Genomic DNA, 15187 nt, shown 5'->3' with positions numbered 1-15187 from the left:
ACGAGGCTGAGCAAGGCTGAGTACTATCAATGCCAAGGCACTAGACCGCTTTAGCCCCCTTCGGAAGTCGAGCTGCGGCGTCTTCTGTCTGTCCTACATAATACTCGTACCTTACCACTAGTGATACGTGTACACCTGCAAGCCAAATCGTAAAAGATGTATCCTGACAAGCAAAAGCACGGTGCCCTCTATCTACGATCGAAGCACTGAATAATTGGCCGAAATGAGAGGTACTCCGATAGAGCTTATCCACGCGGTTAAGAGACGGGTAACTACCCCTTCTCAAGGTATGTAACCTCCATTGTAAGTTAAGGCCACCTTTGATCTTTGCAGGTACAAATGCTTGGTCATTCTTAGGGAGTGGTAGCGGCTGAGGATGACGTTTGTCGGACTTCTAATGTTTCATCAAGCGATCTCGGCCATTTCAAGTCACCCAGCTGGATAATTTACGAATTGACAACCGGCGATAATCGAACTTCTGCCTGAACCAGGGTCCACACACCCATTCACGATAACGAGATGGCTGTGTGAGTGCCGACATCTAGTTCATCCCATGCCATCTCACCATCTTCGAGCTGGCTAGAACAACTTCCCACAGCTGCTCGTCCCGATTACCTCCGATGGCGGCTCTCAATGAAGGACTCAAGAAGCGACGCCTTGCAATAGCTGCAGAATGGCAAACAATCCAGCACTTATTGCGACACCGAGGTCACCTCTGTCCGTCATTATGGAAACCACAGCTCCAACTGTGACAAACAGGATCAAATTCAAGCACATGAATCCCTTGGCCCGCTTTGTCGAAAATTTCCGTCGGACAAGGACGACTTTCTCTTCTGCTGTCACCGTCCAGGTACACAACTCCGGATAAGTGTTGGCAAATGGAAGTCCTAATTTCATCAATTCAGGGTGATGAAAAGCTTCTGTCATGCCCTGGTCAAACCGTCCCCTGCCAAGGAAGACTCGAGCAGATGGAAAGTTTGACTCAACGTCGGCAAAGGTGAGCTGTAGCATGCTCAGTACTTGACTTCTCTCAATAGAGGGGCACACCAACGGATGATTTTGGTATGATCTCAAGGGCTAGATCTTGGCAAAGAAGGCACTTTTGCAACTGCGTAACAGACGGACCATGGACTTCTCGGAAGTACTTCTCTTGAAGTTTGGCCATTATTCCCGCGTAAGTTTCGAAGGGTCCGACGAGCATGTTGCTGTACACAAAATGCTTGCGGTGGTGTTGCAAGACTACACGAACACTTGTTTGATGGGTTGAGCTCGACCTCATTTTGGCATCCGTTTCCAACTGAGGCCTGATCAGTGGGAAAGTTGCGCTTCTTGCTGGAAAGCTTTATACCTACACTTAGCTTTGAAGTGTAAGGTTCGTCCCGGTCTTTTGGATTGCTTTTATCCATTTACATTGTACGTTTTCCGTTGACGAGTGTCTCTATTGTCCATTTTGCGGCGTATCAGCACCAATATCCACACTGGCATACGAGTGCACGGCTGCATATCATCTCTTTCTAACTGTGGTCATAGTGCTGTGCGATATACGCGTTCAACCTTTTCCTTTCGAACCCAAGACCTCTGACAGTTACATTGCAAGTTGTCTGAACGCGGAATCCGCAAAGCCAATTCAGGCCTCCCTCAACGCTCAACCACAAGGAAAACTTCGACCACACTTTCAGTCAGTGGCGTTCTCATCGATGCGGCGGTGCTGCTCCTTTAGGGATGGCACAATTTAGAAATACGAGGATCCATGAACGCGGATTCTGCGTTGCGGATCGATTGCTTTGCGGAATTCCCCAGACGCGCTCCAATCTCCAACGATGGATCACACTCAGCTCCTCCGGCAGTCTGCGCTGTTGAGATCATTCATTCATGCCGTTTGAAATTCCCTGAAACGAATCTATCAGCTAACGGATAATGGTCTCTATTTTATTGCAACAGTCCCTTCTAGGAGTTCCAATCTCATTATTCCAGCATTGATTCCGACAGGCATAATGACTGCAGACTCCGCGGGCGACGCCGTCCGTCAAGACGTCCCACGAACGTCTAAAACCAAGATGGCGGCTAGAATGGCCGGGCTTGTTTCACAGGTGAATTTGTGGGCGTCTTTCTGTGAAAAGCGTGATTCTATGGCAGGAAAGAAGGCAAACCCGTTCGGCCTCTACATCAATAATTGAGAGATTAAAACAAAGAAACGCAAGTGGCAGTCTCGCCAGGCCAAAATCCCGCCACTATATCCCCATACAATACCGATTCGCTGCGGAGAAGATAGATGGAGTTCTCATCTCCAAACGCGGATTCTGGATGTGGTGAATCCATCTGGCAGTCCATCCTCGGACACTGGACCAGGGTTCCCACAACCACTTATACCCCCAGCGGTCATTCGTTCCGAAGATGAGACATCAATGCACATATCTCCGAAGCAAGTCAAGTTCCAACATGCAGACTCGGAGACTCAATCAAGCCATGGTGGTACCACAGACTCCGGCTATTGGAGCGAGCATCGTGGTCCTGGGCCGGTTGATTTTCAGATCCAGATGACGGAGGAGGCAATGGATTTGGACCGATACTTCAACGCAATCCAGAAAAAGCAATCTAGTGACCTAACATTAGAAACAGGTGCAGGCTTTCGGGAGCAGAGTATTTCTTCTCGATTCAATTCACAGTCGTCGAATCAGCTAACCCAACTATCAGATGAGATCCACCCATTACCCATTACAAAACGTTTACCTGTCAAGAATGTGCGATGACATTTCAGAACTCCCTCCAACTCCAATACCATTGCGCTAGTCTGCATTCTTCCTCATCCACCAAGCCCCTCAACATAATTAGCGAGGATATCCTGGGACTAAATTCTGCACACGAAGCTTCTACTAGGGGTTTGCTCAAACTAGAAGCCGAGAATCATCGTCCCACCTACCAAGTTGGCCTTGTACCTAAATCGCATGAGCTTACGATCTCATCGCCTTTGAAGTCGGGGGAATCTCCCCTGCTCCCGATCTCCACGGAGCCCGAAATCGACTCGGAGCAGGAGACATCCGAGGATGAATCTTGCGCCTCAGACGACAGCTACGAGACCTGCGAGCATCACGAAGGGGTTATTCGGACGATCCTTGCCGGGGTAGAGAGAGAAATTCTTCCAATATTCGCAAGGTGGCTTCGTACGGGAGAGTTGGATGTGAATGGATTACTCCGCACAAGATCCATTGAAACTTCTTCCACATCAACTGGCAATAGATCTTCTTCCGATGACGCTCGCAGCTCCACCACAGGATCGACTTCTCAGGGTGATTCGAACAAGCTGAAGAGGAAAAGAGGTGACCAAGAAGATGACCATCGAAACAATGGCGGATTCAGGAGAAATGACATACCCGAGCAGCCGAAGTCATCCAAAAGATCCAATCGAAAATTAGCATGTCAATTCCACAAACTATATCCCGGAAAATACAGGAGGGGTTCGGCGAATGGACTCAAGTACAAAACATGTACGAATGGTTTCTCGGACACAAAGAGTCTGTCGTACCACTTGCGAACTATTCACTGTGGACCAAAGTACTTCTGTAAACATTGTTCCGAACAGTTCGTCGACGAGGCCACTTTAGACAAACATGCGAAAATGCCACAGCCATGTAAGGTACACGTCGATCCAGAATTCGCGGAAGAACGTTACATCATGACTGAGGAGCGTCGCAAGGCCTACGAGAAGAAAGCACCTTTGACGCCGCAAGAGGTCCGCTGGTTCCAAGTGTGGGACATTCTGTTTCCAAGCGAAAGTCGGCCAGAATCTCCTTACCAACATTTTGACTCTGTTGAACAAGCCATCATTCAGACTGCTGATGATATTATTCCCGATCAAGTCGAGTACCAGGTTCGCTACTTTCCTGGCTTGGACCGAGCAGACGCGGAGCGCATTACCCGACGCGTGTTGGACAATTTCCGGACTCTTCTCTGGGAACGATTGGATGTAAATGGACTGGCCCAAAACACCATTGTGGCTCCGGCTGAAGTTGGCAACGACGTCGGTCGTGCTAGTAATCAGGGACCATTTTCAACCGCTCCCCAACCCAATGTGCATCCGAATACGACCAACGACGCCGCCACCCAAGGGGACCTTGTTAATGCTGCCAACATTGGTTGTGGTGGTAACAGTGACACGGAACATGCAATCTCTGCGAAACTACTCCATGAGGCTCACAACGGCAATGCGCCTACAGATCATGGAGTTTCCCAGGATCTCAACCACACTGAGACTCCCAATCCCACAGCTGTAAACTTGAACTGGCTGATCAACCCCCAACTAGTGCGCACTGTCCATTGCGGTGTCCTTGAGAACGTCACCGCACCCGAACAGCCTTACCTACAGGTACAGTACGGCTTAGATACAACGCGATCACCCAGAGATTTGGAAACGATCAGGGGCATGGATTGGTCCGCCCTGCTCGCAGAGGTGGACCCATCTACTTTTGGGGTGATGGATTGCGCGAAAGTCCTGCAGAGCTGAAACGACGGGCAAAACGAAAACAATAACCGCAACCGCACATCTTGGAGACATCGACTCATTGGCTACTGGAATGTTTGTTTGTCCGACAACAAAAATGCACTGAGAGTTCGGAATGAAGGCATTCATTTGATCGCAATCCTTTTCTGGTCACTGCGTTGGTTTCGTAGCCTTGTACCACGGATAACTTGAGGCATCCAACCCAAAACAATTTTCGCCCTCGAGAATCAGTTCAGAAGCCTTCTCATTGCATCAAGCAATACTTTGCATCTCGCAACGGCGGCCCTCAGCCTCCTATGTCCTGTCTTCGTTTCAAGCCATAACCGGTGTGAAGGAGTCGACAATATCTGCGATTGCAGGGTTGACAAAGTCGTCCTTGTCATAGAAGTCCATATGCCTCCCATCTGGAACGACAACCTTCTTGACATTGTTGTTCTTGCCCTCCAAGATCTTGTAGATCTTCTCCGAATGCCATCTGCTTTCGGCCTTCTCGCCCACAACAATGAGGACAGGCTGCGTCAAGAATAGATCGGCAAATTGCCAGGCATCGAAGTTGAGGACCAACGGCACAGAGCGTAGCAACATCTTGTTCTGCGCGTTCTTATGCTGCGCCCGCGGGGTACAATAGTAATTGTACGCGTCAGCGAGATCGACCGGTGTATTATCCCCCGGAGTTGGGGGAACGTATGGCGCAGTGGCAGCTTCGGTGCCCTGGGCTTCGGCCTGGATGGCTTGAGCAACTTGGTCAAGGTTAGCGACCTGGCTGGATGGTTGCTCATTCCCGTACCATCCGAAACGAGCACCGTCGCCAATGTTGACAGCGCTGACCATGGCGACGGCCTTGAGACGATGATCGCCTTTGGCAGCAGCGGCGGCATAGCCACCTCCGGCACAGATTCCGACGACGGCGATACGGTTCATGTCAACATAGTCGAGCCTTTCGAGGTAGTCGACCACGGCAGAAGCATCGGTCACTCTGGCCGAGGGATCTTCGAGAAAGTGAGGCAGACCCTCCGAGTCGCCTTGGTGGGAGGCATCGTAGCAGATGGCCACGAAACCCTGGTCTGAAAGTCGTTTTGCGTATGTACTGGCAGTCTGCTCCTTCACACCGCCGCCTGGGTGAATCACTACAAGACCGGGGGCTTTGTCGGACAGGGAAGCTGGCTTGAAGAGAAGGCCAGCAAGGTTGATAGAGCCCTTGGGGATTCTGATTGCAGACATTGCTTCAGTTCGTATGATGAGACTTAGATGGCATGTTGTGTGGATAGTTCTCCAACCCTCGACATTATATAGACTCCCGCGGGGGCGAATTGAATGACGACATCTCATAAAAGCATATTGTTCGTATTTGAGAGCTGTTGAAGAGGCAAGAAGTAATGACCTTAATTGGTCAAGTAGGCCGTCTTGATCATCAGCAGGCGTCTCGATTCTCCACCCCGAAGATTGTCGGACACCGCGCAACAAACTCTCTTTCTCTTATACATGGAGAGAGTGATTGACGAATTACCCTTAGTTCTTGATCTCCATGGCCTTGTCCTCGCCAAAGCAGGCGGAACCAACCCGGCCTGGCGCAGATAAATGTTGCATTAGCTTGGCCGTGGATCCGACTTCCCCTTGTCTGACCAGCGGCATGTAACTGGTAGAGATACTGGCAGGGACATCCTGAGACGTATCTAGGACCGGTGGAAATCATTCCTCTCCGCCTTTAGTTCTGAGTCTGTTAGAGTCTGCAAGGCGCCGAACAAACCTGCAAGTCGTGACCAACGCAAATCTTCCAACCCATTTCACCGTCTAAGCTGAAGATTGCAAGCTCAACATGTCTGCCGGTCCGTCTCTGACAGGTTCGAAAGTGGCCGATGGTCTTCTACTGATCCTTGTGGTCACCTACATCTCTTCTTGGCTGAGATCGTGGTACCAGCTTAGCCATATCCCGGGGCCTCGAGGCTGGGGATGGAGCATCTTCCCCTGGCTCAAACTGCACACTCGAACCGATCTTTTTGATCAGTTCTGTGGTCTGACTGACAAGTACGGGCCTCTCGTGCGCGTCGGCCCTCAAACCCTCATTTGCTCCGATTCAGATGTTATGAGACGCCTTTCCGCGCCGCGCTCGCCCTACGTGCGTGGAGATTGGTACTATGCCATGCGGCTGAACCCAGGTCAAGACAATATCTTTTCCACTCTCGACGAGGCTCGACATGAAGAACTCCGTCGAAAGATGGCGGCCGGGTATTCTGGCAAGGAGAACACGTCGCTCGAACAGGACGTGAACGCCGCTCTCCTGGAGTTGATCGATCTTGTCGACAGGAAGTATATTAGCACGGATGGGACTATCAAACCTATGGACCTGGCCCGCAAAGTTGCCTTCTTCACGAGCGACGTCATGAGCAAGGTCGCCTTCGATGCCAAATTCCACGATCTACGTGACGATAAGGACAATTTTGGCTACATCGAGGAGCTGGAGGCCCTCTTCCCCAACATCACCTGGACAGCCACCGTGCCTGGGTTCCTGAAGTTCATGACGAATCTTGGCCTCTTACAAAAGCTGGCCGCAGCTGGAGACGGTAATATGGGTGTGGCCAGGGTCAAAGCAATTGCATTTGAGCAGGTAGGCAGGCGGTTTGGTCCCGACGGGAAGCCCAACCAAGATAAAGAGGACATGTTGGGAAGCTTCATTCGGCATGGGCTCACCCAGGAGGAAGCAAAACAGGAGAGTGTCCTCAACTTGTCCGCCTCACGTTGAACGCAGTTGTCCGGAGCACTGACTCGTGATAGAACCGCTGGTTCTGACACCACGGCAACAGCAATCCGAGCAACCCTTTTGTGTATCATGACAAATCCAAGAATCTATCGCACACTCATGGTCGAGATTGACCAAGCTTTGGTGCAAGGAAAGATTCCCGCAGGGCCAACGGATATCGTTACAGAGGCTCAGGCAAAGCAGCTGCCATATCTTCAAGCCTGCATCAAGGAGGTTGGCCTTGGGTTTCTTTCTTGCCAAGCTGCTAAAAGTTGACATCATACAGGGGCTCCGTTGGTACCCTCCTGTGACCGGTGAACTATCCAAGAAGGTCAGTTTCCAGTACTTACCTTATATATCGTTTTCGTCATAGTAACCGTAGCAGACTCCTCCCCAAGGCGACACGATATGTGGCTACGTCGTACCCGGTGGAGTCAAAGTTGGGCAAGACTTAATCCTCCGGGCTTCCCTTTTTGCCTGCTAACTATCGAGCAGGTCCTCTGTCAAGGCCATCCACCGTAACCCGAAGCTCTTCGCACCCGATCCCGACTCGTTCCGCCCCGAGCGCTGGATCCTCGCTTGTGAGTCGCATGGCCACGAGTCCTCAGCCGAGAAGCTCAAGGAAATGGAACGCAACAACGACCTTGTATTCGGCTATGGCAAGTATCAATGCCTGGGCAAGCCGATTGCGTTTATGGAACTGAACAAGGTATTTGTGGAACTGTTGAGGAGGTTTGAGTTCGAGGCTAAAAACCCGCTGCATCTGTGGGATACCCGGTGCTGTGGGACGCATCTGCAGAAGGATATGTGGGTGGTTGTGCGTAAGAGGTCTTTGTAGAAATGGGTGAGGTTGAGGGGAGTTGTCAAGTCACCTGATGTCACCTGATGTCACCTGATCGTTTGTTTATGTAGGCCTCTGTTCCGGCAACCAACAATCATGCGGGAACTCACCTGCAACTTTGCATCCAATCTTCGGATCTACGAGAAACTCTCAATCAAGTCCCAACTACTCGGTACGACCTAGACGGCCTGTGCTCGCGGCCCCCTTCCCACCACAGACCATCTTCGGTCTTCCACATCACTCACTGCCTCCATGTCATCCACCATGTCCGGGGTCAGTGGCACCTATCGAGGCACGCCCAACCGGCGTGGTCAACTGCCATTTGCAGACTCTCCTTCCGCAATTCCTCGTCCCAAGATGGAATCTTCCACTAATACTGGCCCCAGCGAGATGTCTGGCACCTCCACCGTGTCTGCAAGTCGACAGAAGCAGAGTAAGAGAGACGAGGTGCGTGTTCTTATCCCGATCCTGTTCAAGCCCGCTCGGTGCCTAACATACATGGCGGTTGCTACTAGGCAATTCGACGCAAGATGGAAGCCGACCTCAGCAAGAAGAAGCACGTCCCCTCCCGCGCCCGACACACCCGCAAGGCACCGCCGGGGACAGTCCTAGCCCTCAAACCCAGTCAGGCTTTACAGATCAAGCCCTCCACCACTGTCGCCGAGGCGGCTCAGCTGATGGCTGCCAAGAGAGAAGACTGCGTTTTGGTTACCGACGACGACGATAGGATCGCGGGTATTTTCACCGCAAAGGACTTGGCTTTCCGTGTCGTCGGCGCCGGCATCAAAGCCAACCAAGTCACCATTGAACAGATCATGACCAAGAACCCGTTGTGCGCGAGAACTGACACGAGCGCCACCGATGCCCTGGATCTCATGGTCCGAAAAGGATTCCGACATCTGCCTGTCATGGATGAAAATCAAGACATATCCGGGATTCTTGACATCACGAAATGCTTTTACGAGGCTATGGAAAAGCTGGAACGTGCATATAGTTCTTCGCGCAAGCTGTACGATGCCCTGGAAGGCGTGCAGTCTGAACTTGGCTCCAGCCAACCCCAACAGATTATCCAGTATGTCGAGGCTTTGAGACAGAAGATGTCGGGACCTACATTGGAATCGGTGCTGAATGGGCTCCCTCCTACGACCGTCTCGGTCAGGACGTCGGTCAAAGAGGCGGCTCAGCTCATGAAGGAGAATCACACAACGGCAGTGCTGGTGCAAGATCAAGGGTCTATCACTGGCATCTTTACGAGCAAGGACGTGGTATTACGGGTCATCGCCCCCGGTCTTGACCCGTCAACTTGTAGTGTCGTGAGAGTCATGACTCCTCACCCGGATTTTGCGCCCACAGACATGAGCATTCAGGCTGCTCTGCGCAAGATGCATGGTAAGTCTTTTCTGTGCCCAACCCGGGAAAAAAGTGCTCACAGCTCTAGATGGACATTATCTCAATCTCCCCGTCATGAACGGCGAGGGTGAGATCGTTGGCATGGTGGACGTCCTCAAATTAACGTATGCCACCCTCGAACAGATCAACACTATGAATTCGGGAGAAGCAGAGGGCCCGGCATGGAATAAGTTCTGGCTGTCAATGGACAACGACACCGAATCCATCATGTCTGGTGAAGGCAGCCATCGCCCAACGACTCCTGGCCATCGTTCAATGATGGAGTCAGAGTCTGGCCGTCCTGGATTTGAAAGGGGGGACAGCGTTATGCCACACGACTCCGCTTCGCACCGAGGAGACGATGTCCACTCAGAGGTCCTTCCGTCTGTCGAATCGCCGGAGACACCTTTCCCGTTCAAGTTCAAAGCCCCCAGCGGACGAGTCCATCGGATTCAAGTCCACGCCAGCAGCGGTTTAGCCGAACTGGTTGACCAAGTCACCGCCAAACTAGGGGGTGAAGTGGAATCCGTAGGCGGAGAAGCCACTGTTGAGGAAGGTAAATTGGGTAAAGCCGGTTATGCGTTGAGTTACTTGGACAATGAGGGCGATACAGTCTCTATCACCACGGATCAAGACCTTCTCGACGCAATACTGCTCGCGAGACAAGGGAAGAGAGATAAAGTCGACTTGTTCGTGCATGACCCGGCTCAACCGCCAATTGCCACGACTGTGGATCCGCGACCTCAGCTTTCGAAACCGCCCACTCCTCCAGAGTCCATCCTCAAGGAGGCAGCAATAGTAGAAGCCGCAGACAAGGGCGATGAAGAAGAGGAAGAAGAAGAAGAAGCTGCGCCCGTAGCAAAGACGATACGATCGAAACGAGCACCACCCATGACGCAGCAACGGAAGGAAGAACAACCCCAGATCATTGCTGGTGTGCCGAATGACCTGCTTCTTCCTGGCGCCATTGTCACGCTTGCCGTTGTTATTGTTGGCGTTTTTGCAATTAGTCGAGCGACGGCGAAGTAAGAATGATACCCACGGCTCCAATGCTGCTGCTGCTGCTACTGCTCATTTTGCTGTTCAGCTTCTCGACTGTCTAATCCAGGGGTTGTCTTCCGTATGACGCGGATAGAGGCAGATGTTACTTAACTTCAATACTGCCAGGAGGTTTCATGAGAGAACATAGATTACTTACTTCCCAGCTTACCTAGTTACTTACTGTACCGGCTCTCAATTCTGCTTCCCGTTTTCCTTTTCTCCCTTCCCTTCTTTTCAAACCTGTAATGCGAGCACAGTTGTTCGACAGGCAATAGACGGGAGCTCTCTAGGTCCTACGTATTCGGCCCAAGCAGAGACCACCACGATGACAACTACGTAGTCTCCTGGGACGAAAGGACACCAGGATGAACGAGCGAAAGGCAAGGCAAGACCAGGCAAGGCAGAGGGCAAGTGCTATGCAAAATCTAGACTCGCCAGAATTCATGGCCCGTGATAATCAATCTCATTCCTGATCTTTGTCTCACTTGGTCCTTTTTATATGATATGGAACTGGGAACTGGATGCGTATTTGTACATGTGTACACCTCGTCTTGCTTGCTCGCAGGACAAGAGGGTGTTGAGTCTGCGATTTGAAGGGTCCATAAATCCATCAGCATCGGAGCTTGGTATGGCCTGACTGACAGACTGCCTCCCTGCCCCGCCTGTTTGCCTATGGACCTACTCATATATATTTATCTATATCAGAGCATATACGCATAGATTGTGAGTATCCAGTTAAACAAGTCCTCCTTTCTTTCCGTTGTTACATCAAACTTGTCCTCCCCCCGACTCCCGTCCCGCCTTGACCAGAGGGCATCTCGCCGTTCCTCCCCACCACGAACTCCTGATAGATGGCGGCCAAGCGACGCTTCTCCTCGGGACTGATGGAGCTGCGGGTCGTCGCGAGCGATTTCTCCATGTGTCGCCACTCGATCACCACCTTGTCCTTGCCTCCGGACCCGTTGGGTTCCGCCCCGCTGTCGGCGTCTCCGTCGACGTCTCGGTCGTTGGCGAGAGCGAGAGCAGATGACGCAGTCGACGACGATGTGCGACGCGCAAAGGTGTTTTTCAGGGCGGCCTTTTCGCGTTTGCGCGCCAGTTTCAGCTCGTCTAGCTTCGAGGCGATGGCCGCTTTGGACTCCATCGCCCAGGCGCCCGTGCCCAGGGACTTCTTGGCCAGTGCGTCTTCTTCGGGCGAATACAGAAAATGGAAGAAATCGTGCTTGCCCTGGGTGCTGTGGCGTTTGCGCCGTTTTCCTCCTCCGCCGGTGGCGCCACCGCTGCTGCTGTTGGTCCCGTTGACCAGTTCCCTGCCCTTTTCCCGATCGGATGGTTTGTCACCTAACAAGTCGTGAATGGCCTCAAGATGAGCGTTGTACATGAGCGCTTGGAGATCTGCACCACTGAACCCCTCGGTGCGCTGTGCGACGTTGAGTAGACGATTCTCAACCTCGGGCTTCAGGCGTAGTTTTGTGCTGACTGCTTTCAAAATATCCAGCCGATCGTTTATATCTGGCATGTCGCACAACAGACTCTTGTCCAGTCGTCCCGGTCTGAGAAGAGCTGGGTCAATCAGATCCGGCCTACTCGTCGCTGCTAGCACATAGACACCTTCGAGCCCTTCAGCGCCATCCATCTGCGTAAGCATCTGATTCACCACTCGATCCGTTACCCCTGTTGAATCATGGCCCCGCTTAGGCGCAATACTGTCGAACTCATCAAAGAACAATACGCATGGCTTCGCAGCTTGAGCGCGCTCAAATAGATCTCGCACGGACTTTTCAGAAGCGCCAATGTACTTGTTCAAGATTTCTGGGCCTTTCACGGAGATGAAGTTTAGGTTGCACTCGCCGGCTACGGCAGAGGCAAGGAGTGTCTTGCCGCAACCGGGGTATCCGTAGAGCAAGAGTCCCGAGCGGAGACGGAGCGGAGAGCGAGCGAAGATGGGTGCATATTTTGTCGGGTACAGGAGTGTTTCGAGGAGGGTATTGCGGGTGCCGTGCAGACCGCCGATGGAGGAAAAAGTGGTCGTTGAGTGAGTCAATGTTACGTTTCGAAGGGAAGAAGGCGTGAAATTCTTCAACGCCGCGTCGAAGTCGGCTTTCGTGAGAGTGGGAGGTGCGTCCGAGTCATCGTTTTCTGATATCATGCGTGTTAGCGTTTCGTTTCGGGCACGGGCCAGGAGGAGTACGAGGTCGGCTGGCATGTAGCCATCTGTTTTTCCGGCGACGTCCAGAAGATCGAGACTGGGCGCAACGTGGAAGCCTTCAGCTGGTGGTGATGAAGCGGCAGACGTTGGTCTTGACGACGGGTTTGACGGATCCATCCAAGAATTCTCAGACATGCTTTGCGTATCACTTTGATTTCTGTTGTGGCCATGGCTGTTGACTTGCGACCCGTCATTTGTGAGAGACACGAGAATGTCTCGCCGGATTTCCTTCGTCGGAGCTTTTATGGAGACTATGTCGCCTACTATATGCCCTCCAATAATGATACTGTTGAGCGAATCCTTCGATTGCGCAGTTGCCAGAAGAGTGACACCAGAGTGGATGCTGCAGTATTGGCGTACAATGGCACACAGAACCTCGGTGATTTGTCGACTGCGACCATTGTCATTTCCGACCTCCAGCTCAGTTTCAGTGGGACAAATCTTGTCCAGGTCATCGAGGACGACGACTGACTGTCCGCCTAATCTGGCGCACCAAGACGCCGACATGAATAACCTCGTAAGAGTTTCCTTTACTGTGGAGACTCTCGTTTCGTCGGTGACCAACTTCTGGCAATCAAAATACGTCACGTTGAAGACGTAATCCTCCCGCAGCCGTTGTGATATGCAATAAGCGAGCGAAGTCTTGCCTGACCCGACGCCGCCAGTCAAAAGAACGGATGAACACAAAGTTAGATTTGAAAAACATTGCGTTAAGATACCATCGACACCTATCAGCTTGGGAAGCTTGTTAGGTATTCCGTGGGCGAAGGTTGGAAATATGGTTGTCAATTCCACGGGCCGGGCAACTTCGCCCTTGATCTCAAATTCATGGTCCTGCTCTTGTCCTAGCACCCACAGGCAAGAATTGTCGGGATCTTCTTGAGCCTCAGCTGGACGGCGAAATCTGAGAATGCCGCCATCAAAAGATGCCGCAGAAGAGGAGTCTCCAGAGGGCGGGAGAACCATTCCATCAGTGATTGGCCCAGACAACAATCCATCCTCTCCGGCGAATGTCAGTCGGATTTTGTCAGCCAGGGCTTGTTTTGCTGCTTTCGAATCTCCACCAAATTGGAGGCCATCTTTCCTTTTCGAATTCGCAGGCAGAAAAGGATAGAATTGGAACTTTTTGATAGAATATCGGGGCAATGGCGACCCCGTCGCTTGAATTCGAACAATGATTCCAACCATCCCTTCGGCACCAAGCATTTTGCAAAGCGAGGCCGATAGAACCGCGTGATTACTGTCAATCGGGGTAGGCCAGGGAAGGATTTGGGCGACCACTTTAGAAGCCGGCCTTCCAACTTCGCTGTTCTCTTCTTCCTTGAGCCGGTTAACTTGACTACTATCCAGTTGAGCCCGCATACCGGCTGGTTTGATAATAGTGACATTTGCCCATGTGGCAGCTCTCAGACTCTCAGACTCAATCACATCGTTGCTGAGCCAGATGCACAATTTATTGCGTTGTGATGGGTTCAGGTCTTCGTCAAAAAAGCTCCCTGCCATTGTTCGATCGATCGCACGCATGAACACAGCGGGTCTTGTAGGCCCTGTCCTATTACGGGCATTACTGACACCGCTCTTGCCGCTTCGCCTGCTTGCCGTGCTCCTTGCATCCCTTCTATCACTCCTACCAGATTTTGGTCGAGTCTTGGGCGCAACAATAACTTCAGCGTCTGGGGCAATTTTTGCGAATGGTACGGTATCTGGGATTGGCGGTATTAAAGAAGTAACGACGATATTCGCTGTTGATGTTGGTGACAGGTGTAGGGTCAAGGGGTGGGTATTTTCTGCCTGAACGGTAGTTTTACTGTTGTATGCGGGATTTGGAAGTGCACGAATCTGAGATAGGAGGTTCAATTCCAGGAAAGTGGCATGTAGTTCGATAACCTCCCAGTCGGCAGGTGTCAGTGGCTCGATATTGATACTGTGAGCGACGGGCGGGTCAAGATGGACCAGTATACCAATTTTCTGGCCCTCAGACAGTCCGAGCAGCTTTGCGAATGTCGCATCAATCTCGACGGTTTGAACATCCTGTTCTCTGGTTCCTGGTCGAGCCCGTTCGTTATTCAGGAATGACGCCGGTCTCGCCCGACTAGGCATCCCCGTCCACCCAACGTAGGCAGATCGTTGGAAGCTAGCGCTATTGCCACTGGAGACAGCGCCAGAGGAGAGAGTCTGGGGCCGATATTGTAGCTCAACGACAACATTTTGAGCGGGCTTAACGAAGGTGAGCAGAGGAAGGGAGCATTTCACAATGGTAGCTTACAATGTTGGTATTGCTGATCAATGCGATCAGTCCAGGGGGCAGATTCACCAGGCAATTCTGGAGGGATACCAGCGCCACCTCAGCACGTACCGGAGGAGGCATCTTCTCGACTTGTTGTGAAAGGCAAGCGACGTCGAGCCGGTTGGGAAAGGGCTTCGCAAATCAGCGGAAACAGACACTTAATGACAGTGATGGAGCATTATGAC

General features: G+C 51.8%; 5 protein-coding genes across 5 annotated transcripts; 3 read left to right on the top strand and 2 right to left on the bottom strand.

The window, feature by feature from the left end:
- Window positions 1-2405: 2405 nt before the first annotated feature.
- Z519_04437 (uncharacterized protein) lies at window positions 2406-4501 on the top strand (the record flags this gene model as incomplete). The annotated part of the gene is made up of 3 exons (XM_016762183.1): window positions 2406-2640; window positions 2695-2741; window positions 2816-4501. 3 exons carry the CDS (start codon window positions 2406-2408, stop codon window positions 4499-4501), a joined length of 1968 nt encoding a protein of 655 aa, XP_016621130.1.
- A 309-nt stretch (window positions 4502-4810) lies between these two features.
- On the bottom strand, window positions 4811-5719 carry Z519_04436 (uncharacterized protein; the record flags this gene model as incomplete). The annotated part of the gene is made up of 1 exon (XM_016762182.1): window positions 4811-5719. One exon carries the CDS (start codon window positions 5717-5719, stop codon window positions 4811-4813), a length of 909 nt encoding a protein of 302 aa, XP_016621129.1.
- A 595-nt stretch (window positions 5720-6314) lies between these two features.
- Z519_04435 (uncharacterized protein) lies at window positions 6315-8073 on the top strand (the record flags this gene model as incomplete). Its single annotated transcript, XM_016762181.1, has 4 exons — window positions 6315-7222; window positions 7271-7469; window positions 7522-7577; window positions 7731-8073. 4 exons carry the CDS (start codon window positions 6315-6317, stop codon window positions 8071-8073), a joined length of 1506 nt encoding a protein of 501 aa, XP_016621128.1.
- A 267-nt stretch (window positions 8074-8340) lies between these two features.
- On the top strand, window positions 8341-10494 carry Z519_04434 (uncharacterized protein; the record flags this gene model as incomplete). Its single annotated transcript, XM_016762180.1, has 3 exons — window positions 8341-8523; window positions 8592-9465; window positions 9509-10494. The coding sequence occupies 3 exons, from the start codon at window positions 8341-8343 to the stop codon at window positions 10492-10494; spliced, it is 2043 nt and encodes a 680-aa protein (XP_016621127.1).
- A 775-nt stretch (window positions 10495-11269) lies between these two features.
- On the bottom strand, window positions 11270-15083 carry Z519_04433 (uncharacterized protein; the record flags this gene model as incomplete). Its single annotated transcript, XM_016762179.1, has 2 exons — window positions 11270-14932; window positions 14982-15083. The coding sequence occupies 2 exons, from the start codon at window positions 15081-15083 to the stop codon at window positions 11270-11272; spliced, it is 3765 nt and encodes a 1254-aa protein (XP_016621126.1).
- Window positions 15084-15187: the final 104 nt, after the last annotated feature.

The sequence above is a fragment of the Cladophialophora bantiana genome (genome assembly GCF_000835475.1).
Source record: "Cladophialophora bantiana CBS 173.52 unplaced genomic scaffold supercont1.6, whole genome shotgun sequence".
In the NCBI taxonomy this organism is placed as follows: domain Eukaryota; kingdom Fungi; phylum Ascomycota; class Eurotiomycetes; order Chaetothyriales; family Herpotrichiellaceae; genus Cladophialophora; species Cladophialophora bantiana.
The sequence above is the reverse complement of the archived record's forward strand: the minus strand, read 5'-3'. Positions and strand labels throughout refer to the sequence as shown.